Source organism: Cryptomeria japonica, chromosome 9 (assembly GCF_030272615.1).
Source record: "Cryptomeria japonica chromosome 9, Sugi_1.0, whole genome shotgun sequence".
In the NCBI taxonomy this organism is placed as follows: Eukaryota; Viridiplantae; Streptophyta; class Pinopsida; order Cupressales; family Cupressaceae; genus Cryptomeria; species Cryptomeria japonica.
Window position 1 is genome coordinate 754,243,643 of NC_081413.1, and position 9,441 is coordinate 754,253,083.

Here is a 9,441-nt window from a genome sequence, read left to right on the forward strand (position 1 = left end):
TGCTTGATCTATCTGAATACAACTACACTTGCTTGATCAAATCCTTTTAAGCTCCTATCTACCTTTACTCAAACTGCAAACTCATTATCTGGGTTGGCAACCACACACTCAACTGATTTCTACCAACTCTTGCCAACTCTAAACAAAAAACTTTCATTGACCTTAAATACAAATCAATTAGGTCGGTAACATAACAAAAACCTAATTCTCTCATCAAGATTACAAACAAGTCGGTACAAGTATGATCATTGGATTTCATAGCAATCTCTACACATCAATTAAGAAAACCTCAACTGCTCCTTGATTACCGCTACATCAAACTCAGTAACTCATCACGCGCTTTGCATTAGATGCAATACATTTTTCTCATTCCCTAGACAAACAAACACGCCAAAACATTTTGAACTTGTCTTCATACAATGACCATACGTGTCACCATCATTACCGCTCAACATCAGATCATAAACCAGCATAACCAATTCAACAACCTTAATCAATTAGGGTTTAACAAAAACAACTAGTAGGGTTTAACCTTTTACACTGGTTACCGGTTCAACTCACAAACTTACATATCGGTTTACAATGTCCTTCACAAAGATCTTCCTACCGGTTACAAGACAGTATCAACAATATCAGCAATATCATTACTAGATAATTGACATCAATGACAACATAACATATCATTAATGCAATCTTCATGCAATACCAATAGATGCCATCTATGGTAAAGGGTTATAGGGCAAGTTTGTGGTTTCTTGGGTTTTTTTACAACAAAAATGATGTAGTTTGTCTGAGTCATCGTGTGTTTTATGATAATATGCATCCCAAATTGATGTTGCCTCAAACTTAAATCTTTTTAAAATCTTTCTCTCTTTTCTTAGGCTTGCTAATGTATTGTGTATGGCTTTCATTTCTAATTTCATTGTTTGAATTGTAGAAATTAATGGGGATCGAGAGGAGTAGGAGTAGGAGGGTTGTGGTTTGGGGGTACATTACGCAAGCTATAATTTTGAACATTTAGAATTATGAAAGAGTTAACCAAATAAATATTATGCAGCTAATATATTTATATCTTTTTCAATAAAAAAATCTTTAAGAAACAACTACCTTTTTGAATTCTTGAAATTGCAATAATCTTGATCAAAGGTTACAAGAAATTTAGTTCTTTCCCAGATTAAATATTAATAAAGTTGCTACTACAATATATCGTTTCCATTTTTTTTAATATTGTTCAACCTAGTCTCAAATAATCATGAGAATCTACTCAAGTTTCATATCTCTTGTTGTAGGCTTTTATGTTGTAAAAGTAGAGCTTAGGCAGGAATATACAATACCCAGATATTATATTAATGTGTTATGTTACTGCTTATATTTAACATAGGTCCTAAGATGGTTATATCTAGTTAAGGATGTGGATTGATGATACCTATCTTAATATTTAGTTGCTTAGATGTTCTAATTTCTTTCAAATTTACGCATCACAATCTCAATTGGCCATTGATTTTTTATCAAGGAGGTTTAAATATATGATGCAATTTCTATTTTTTCTCAATCATTAGTGCAATGAATCTGGAAACACAACAACAAATACCTATTTCTATAATGTTGGTTAATATCTGTTGCGAATGACAACTTTAAACTTGGTAATCAAGGAACAAGGATCATTGTATTTGACAACTACCTACGAAAAATATAGAGTTAACACTTTTGTACACTATGGCAGATCTACCAAATAGCAAATTCAAGTAGTAATGTTAAGGATATGATGCTTTGTGTTTTACTCTACAAAGTATAGATGACAAAGTGTTTACTCTTGAAAACATTTAGTCTCAAACTATGCCTAAAATGCTTACATAATTTTATGAAATGCATCCTTATAAATTTTATTTCAAGAACAAAATGATAAATTGATTCATCCAACCAAATTCTCAATAAAATTACAAGAATGGTATTAAATCATTTACAACATTTAATATAATTTTTGTTTCATAATATTGAATTGATAAGTATTCCATTGTTAAGAATATGTTACAGAAACAAAATTCCATTTCTTAACTTAGATTATGAAAGTGAAAGTATTCATAATGAAGAGAATAACATGAATAGATATTATTATTATTCTAATTCCGTTGTGATTCTAGTTCCATTATCTTTGGGGGATGAGGTCAGTTCATTACAATCATACTTGATATATACATGATTTATCAAATACACATAATGACCCCAGTTAGTGGATCCCTTATTTGCTCTCTTTTTGTCTTGTGCTCCATTGCCCTTCATTTGTCCTTTTCTTGGGGGCATATCATTGTGGCAATGTGTTTGTCTTTTAGATGCATGCATGCTACCTTAAAGTGATTTCTCTCAAAAAAGAATTTGCAATCACTTTAATGTGGGGACATACATTTCGCTCTTTGTTACACTTTGTGCACACACTGCAAGATTTGGTTTGTGTACACTTTGATCGCACACCATGACATGTTTCATATTACTTTGCAAACTGAGCCTTTAAATTGCTTGTAGTCTTTTGCACTAATTTTTCAATTCAAAATTTTCTTTCTCTACATGACTCATAACCTTACTAGGCCAACATAGTCATGCTCTATCTTCTCTCCATGTGTTTCTCCTTTTATCTTGATATTAGATTGATAAGATCCTAAGTCCCTATCAAAATTTCCAATGCTATTCTATATTTTTCTGAGAGTATGAATGTAGTTTCATACTTTTGCTAAAGTGGGGGTTAAATGTAGTGGCATAAATTGTATCCATATACAATTTCATACTCACTTAGGCCTCACTTTAGCATTTTGGCCTTCCATGTTCTGATTATGTCTAAGTATGCTCATACAAGACCAGATCTGCAACCCTCATTTTTGTCTTTCAATGTAGTTCTTTATTCAGTCCTAATAGGCTAGACAAGGGTACCCTAGGCGCCTTTGTCCAGCCTAAAGAGGCCCAATTTTGAACCCTCCAATGGTCAAAAAATGTAGGCGAAAATTCTCTTCCTATGTCATCCCGCTTTGAAAAATTCAAACACGTTTCATTAGGTGAGGTATAAAATCAAGCCTTACCCACTCATTTGAGACAAGTCCATCACCTTTCAATTTCAAATTAAATATCTATCAAGAAAATTCAAGTGAGCAAGCAATCAAGCATTATCAAGGTAGTGAAAGAAAGGTCAAGTATTCAGATTTCAAGCATTCAAGATGGCATCTGTGATCAATATATTATGAAGACATTTCTACATTCATACATGACACATCAACACTTTCATGTTTATGAAGACTTCAAAGAAAGATTCATGAAGGTATAACATTGTAATTTTAACAATTTCAAATTCTAGATCTAGCCTTTGACTTTTTTAAGACATGCTTTCAATTTCAATTTCAATTCAAATATAGGGTTAATTCCAAACCCAGGGTTTGACCTAAGCAAACCCCTATCAACAACGCAAATTTCCTTCTACTATGTGTAGGTGACAAATTCAAAAGACAAAATTACAAATTCAGGAAGAGCAAATAGAGACATACAAATCCAACTTATCCAACTTTTGCAGAGGCAGAAATTGGAGGACAAGGTCACCTTGGACAAATTTCTTTGACACCTTTTCGATGAAACTTTAAGGAAACACTTAGAACATTCTTTAATCTTAAAAATGTATCCGTTGTCTGCATCTGATACTTTGAGGACAAGGGTGCCTCAAGCAAAATTGTCTAACAAAATTGTCTAACATTTTTTAGCCTGAATTTTAGACATGGGTTCCTTGTGTTGTATAATCACTTTAATCACTTTAGTCTTAGTCCATTATAATGTTGTAGTCACTTTAGTCTTAGCCCCATTACAATACAAATGAAAAGTTAATCTTAGTGAGGTTGTTAGAGTTAAGATCGTAGTGTTAAGTGGCCATGCACAATCTGCGTCTGATACTTTGAAGACAAGGGTGCCTCAAGCAAAATTGTCTAACATTTTTTAGCCTAAATTTTAGACACGGGTTCCTCGTTTCCTCTATGCATGTGTTGTATAATCACTTTAATCACTTTAGTCTTAGTCCATTATAATGTTGTAGTCACTTTAATCTTAGCCCCATTACAATACAAATGAAAAGTTAATCTTAGTGAAGTTGTTAAGAGTTAAGATTGTAGTGTTAAGTGGCCATGCACAACATTATTTGTTATATATATTATACTCATTTTAATCTTAACCGGTTCCAAATGTTGTTATATATATTATGCTCATTTTAATCTTAACCGGTTGCAAATGTTGTTATATGTATTATACTCATTTTAATCTTAACCGGTTGCAAATGAAAAATATGACAAATGTGAAGATTTAATTGAATTTGATTTTAATATTAGTATGTTTCAAATAAAAAAAGTATGTTACAAATGAAGAGGAGGACAAAGCTGGAGATTTAACATGCTTTAATTATGATCATCGGAAAAAGAAAAAGATCTTTGATTGTCCTTGACGTTTGTTGACAAATTGCCAAAGGGTAGTAATGTTTGAAAGTATTTAAATATTGAAAGACCCACGGGGCTGAGACTTTAGTAAATAAGTAGTTGGCAAGTAATTTGATTTGGACTTGAATCAAAGAAGGGACGTGTTTTGTTTGGCATTGATCATGGGATTAAACTTACGGATACCTTAACAGTAGTCGCCCAAGCTTGAGTAAGCTGTGATAAAGTATACACTATTTACCATTATGGAAAAATAATCAAGATTTACTAAACCACAAAACAATGAAACACCGCCAATGCACATATACATCTAGAGTTAGATTCCAGGTAATGTACATAGTAAAGGAAAAGATAGACTCATTTTCCTTTCCTTGTTCCACTGCTTGGACACTAAGACACCTGGTAGCTTCGATTATTAAAAGACCCAAATGCACAGACGAATCATCCGCTTGTATTTCAAGAGCTCTTGGTTTTTAAGAATTTCAATACATTCTGTGATCAAGAGTAGGTGCTGATTATTGTAGGCAGTCCTGCATGAGGGAGTAATCTTGAGTATCCACTTCCAGCTCAAGTTCGCTGTCGCTGCTACACATCTGTAAGCCAATTGGGATTTGAATTTGCATATCTGCTTGAATGCCATGAAATATATTCATACTATTATTTCCTGTCATCTCACCAAGACAGCTCATATCTGGATCAGACTGGAGATTAAGTATGTCGGAGGCCTCAAACAGAAATTCAATATCATCTGAGTAGCTGGATTCCTGCTTTCCTTCATATGTCTCCGGCTGATCCATACTATGTTGGAATCCTGAACTCCTCTCCAGCATTTCCCTAAATTTGTTAGATTGAAACAGCAGCTCCACAGCTGTAGAAGCAGATGGGGATGGGGATGGGGATGGGGATGGGGATGGAGATGAACTTCCTGCTTGAGGAGTTGCTTCTACGCTATTATTCTTCTTGTTATCATCATTCTGGTTCTCCGTTGTGTTGGGGATAATGCTGTCTTGGCCTGGACGAAGATATGTGATGTAACGGCTCAGGTCGAAATTCGTAACAGCGTTTAGTCCTCTGTATTCAATTGCAGCCATGTCGTATGCAGCAGCTGCTTCCTCCTCTGTGCCTATACTTTCACATTGTCCACATGAGAACTGTAGAAGAATATATGGATAATTTGCAAACTAGAAATAAGATTGTGAGTCGTAAGTGCACTTACTATATGTTCCTAGGTAAAGGTATTTATTACCAAATACTCTGCCAATTCTAGCCTCCCAACGTCCATTCTGATGGTGTCTGCTTCAAAACAATGCATGTATTAGCTCTAACCAAGCTTCATCACCACAAATGTTGTCCCATTAAATGATTACCTGGCAACCCCACGATATTTTGAAACACCTCTTGAAAAACCGCTGCTCCTCCTGCACAAGAAATTAGGGTTATTCAAGGCATTCTCTCTTCTCGTGCTCTCTACTTTCTTCAGCCTCATTGTGATGGTAAACATTATGGGGAAAAGGACAAAAATGCAGAGAGTGAAATCCAGAAAGCTCTACAAATTTCATGTTATTTGGCATTTATGGGACAGGGACAGGATATGGGTACCTTCTGAGAGAAGCAAGGTACTCCTCTCTCGAGATATTTTGCATTTCCTCCAGGTCCTTGGTATACGTGCTCGACTGTGGAAGCCAAGAAAGAGAAGAGTATTTTAAGAGGCAAATAGCTTAGAGACAAAACTAAAAGAATCATCTTGTTAGACAAGGATCTTCTTACAGGAAAGTTTAATGTTGTTTCCGAACCCCAATACTTGAGAGCAGCCAGATCGTATGCATGTGCTGCTGTCTCTTCGCCCTCGTAGGCTCCTGTGGAGAAGCCATTTATTCAACAATTTCAGTCTATTTCTAGCATTGTGCTCTACCCACATAAACAAAAAGTAAGCCAGCACAACTTTAAATATTGTCACGTTGCATACCCAGATAAACTGTGTGATTGGCAACCCGTTACAGCCAAGATGAAAAAGATGAACACAACACCACAAAAGCAAGATTTAAGTCAGCAACAAAGAGCTACTGTTGAAAACTACAATGTAGAACTATCATACGAATTCAAACAATGCATTCACCTTGCCGGCCTTTCTTTTTCTTGGACTCATTCCAGCAACTTTTGTCCCACAGATGTGCTTCGTATCGACCAGTCCATCTGTGCCTGAAGTTGAACATGAACAAATCAGTATAGATCTAACATTTCACAGTGTGAGCCACTGCTCAAAATCCCTAGGCACAAACAACTCTTTAATAACGAGAAACTATACACTCTTGCCTGCTTTAGTTAGTGCAGTGATTTCAGTACATAGGCAACAATTTCACTGAAAAACAAAAGGAAATCTTTCTTTTCAATACTCGATTTAGCAAAAATTACATGTGTATACAATGTATGAACACACATACTTGGTGACTCCTCTGTAGATCGAACTTCGGTTTCCGGCATTGCTGATAGTGGGCTTGTCCTTAGGCAAACTCTTTCGAGTCCGTTTAACTTTTTGCTGGGTCGACCCAGCAGCTAATTTATCGCCACCTTTATGATGCCTCATGGCTTTTGCAAGATTGGGCTAGTCAAGTAGTATCTTTTGGAAAAACTAAGAAAGGCAGTGGGTGAATGATCAGCAGAGCATTGAAAAATGTCCAAGAGTCGGTCCCATTGTTCTCCTTAATAAGGTGAATCAGTCAAAGCAGGAGAGAATCCTGGCGATTAGAAACAAAGGGAAGAGACCAATATATCGCCCGGCCCTGTCACATCTCTCTCCGCCGGCTCGCCGGCTGTTCGATGCGACAAGAAACGTGAAGCGGCGTCGTTAGCCGTGTCCACTTAACCTGCATGGTTGCCACCTACGTCCACCCATGCAACCTCCCTAAACACCTCCCTAAACTGGAGTTTAAGATTTAATGGCTGGACAGTACGTGGAAGTTAGTGCATCTTAAAGTTGGAAGCAGGTTTTACGTGGGTCCGGAGGTCCGCGTTGCGGACCTGTCTGAATGCCACTGTCCAAGTAAGAGCATGCATTACCCAACAATATTTAACACATTTTGTTTTTGTTTTGTCCTCTTTTCTTTGAATTATTCAGACCAAGTGTCTGCTTGCCAATAATTTCTCCTCATACAGAACTTGACATAAATGTTCACAAAAGTGCATGTCTTGCTTGAAAGTAGGAGATCGCGCGTTCAAAACTCACCTTTTCTAACAGTCGAAAACTTTAGACCGTCTGATCTTTAAGATCGTTGGGGAAGTAGCGTAGGTGTAAATTGTTCAATTTATTTAAGGTTGATTTTCATCTAATATGCAAATTCAAAGACCCTAATGAAAAGACCCTTTGTGTGCTTGTTTGGCTAGAATCCTTAGGGTTGCCTTTACCCTACTAGAATTGACTAACCACTATTGTTGTCTTTTTTGGCAAGGTTGCATGCATTGTATTGGAATCCAAAAATACTGAGAGGGGGGCTGAATTAGTGTTCTATCTGTATGTTCAATTTTAACCTTATTATAACATGCATTCACCAACCGGTAAACCAATACATATATAATTGAAAGAAGTAAAGCAATCAATAAGCCAATCACACAAATGAATACCATAACACAGAGAATTATACGTGGAAAACCTCAAAGATTGTGACCCACAATATCAATCCACTAGCCATATGAAAAGATATTACATAATATGGGGCCGGGCGTGCACACTAGAGCACATTGCTCAACACAAAGGAGTCTCACTGACTACAGTCACTTTGAATAATAAAACATAAGACTGAACTCATTTAATGCATCTGATATGCCTGATAGAATTCTGGTTCAAGCTCTAACTGTTTCGGTTCTAAAACCCTAAACCCTTACCGGAAGAACTTCTTACAACATCAACATTCCTCTTATTACAATTATCACTCTCATATCCTATATCACATCTTTTTCTTATTACAAAATGATCTAATCAACTGACCTATATACCCTTACAATCCTTCATGACTCGTGTCGGCTTACATAGATAATTACAAAATGATTATACATGTCGGCTCATTACATATATACATAAATATCAAAATGAATTGTCCATTGTCGGATCTCTCAATGATGTCGGCCTCCTACACCAGTACCCTGAATGTAAACCATGTCGGCCTTCAATGCCGCTACCCATAGAATCCTTCCTACCGGTGAAAATAATTGTCAGTGCCAGTGTCGGTGAAGTATCTACCGATGAACAAGGTCAAACCAAAGAATGAAGCCAGAACATGTTTCCATCAATGACAACATATGAAACCCATCAGATGAGTGTCAATTGCCAACAATCTCCCCCTTTGGCATTGATGGCAACACTCATGTGAAAAATGATAATGGTTTCCATCTGCCGATTTCACCCTTTTTAACCATAAAGCAAATCTCGATTGAGTATTTCTCAACAATTTGTTTTGGAACTCTTTCTCTAGATTTCATTGCCTTCTAGAATGCCTTGAAGTAACCCCAAACCTTACCATCTCACTGACTACCCAAACTAGCAATAGATTGTTTCAGTTATCTGCCTACCAGGATATCAAATGCCCATTGTCCCTTCCCAAAACTGGGAGTTTTATTAATGAAAAATAGCATCAAGCAGACAATAAGATTCCCATACCGGAATGTCCCATTTTTCTCTCCTTTGATCTTCCCAAGGATAATTAACAACTCATCTAACATCCATCCATGGAGATCTATCTTCTCATTTTCCCTCATAATCTTACGTGCAACATATATGCAGGAGCTAGAAACAGAATTGAGACGATTGGATTGAGTTACCTTGTACCTAATGATCATGCTGCCAAATCTGATATCTCTATCAGTGGTGCAGGGGCACTTAGCAGATTTTGGTAACTTTGTTTCCAGGATGTTGGAATCATGTTTTTTTATTTTTGTAATAAGGCCAAGAGGCCATTATGTGTGTTCTCAAATGATTGTAAGGGCCCTAAGAGTC

The 9,441-nt window shown here is 36.3% G+C and overlaps 1 protein-coding gene across 2 annotated transcripts; it reads right to left on the bottom strand.

Moving 5' to 3' along the window:
- Positions 1–4,731: 4,731 nt before the first annotated feature.
- Positions 4,732–7,242, bottom strand: LOC131064607 (AP2-like ethylene-responsive transcription factor At1g79700). Of its 2 annotated transcripts, XM_057998795.2 has the most exons (8): positions 6,896–7,242; positions 6,571–6,653; positions 6,421–6,429; positions 6,222–6,310; positions 6,054–6,127; positions 5,822–5,872; positions 5,671–5,747; positions 4,732–5,577 (listed from the first exon to the last, which is right to left on the bottom strand). In XM_057998795.2, exons 1-8 carry the CDS (start codon positions 7,036–7,038, stop codon positions 4,970–4,972), a joined length of 1,134 nt encoding a protein of 377 aa, XP_057854778.2. In that variant the 5' UTR covers positions 7,039–7,242; the 3' UTR covers positions 4,732–4,969. The 2 variants fall into 2 exon arrangements, with proteins under 2 accessions (XP_057854778.2, XP_057854779.2); XM_057998796.2 differs by lacking the exon at positions 6,421–6,429.
- Between the last annotated feature and the right edge of the window lie 2,199 nt (positions 7,243–9,441).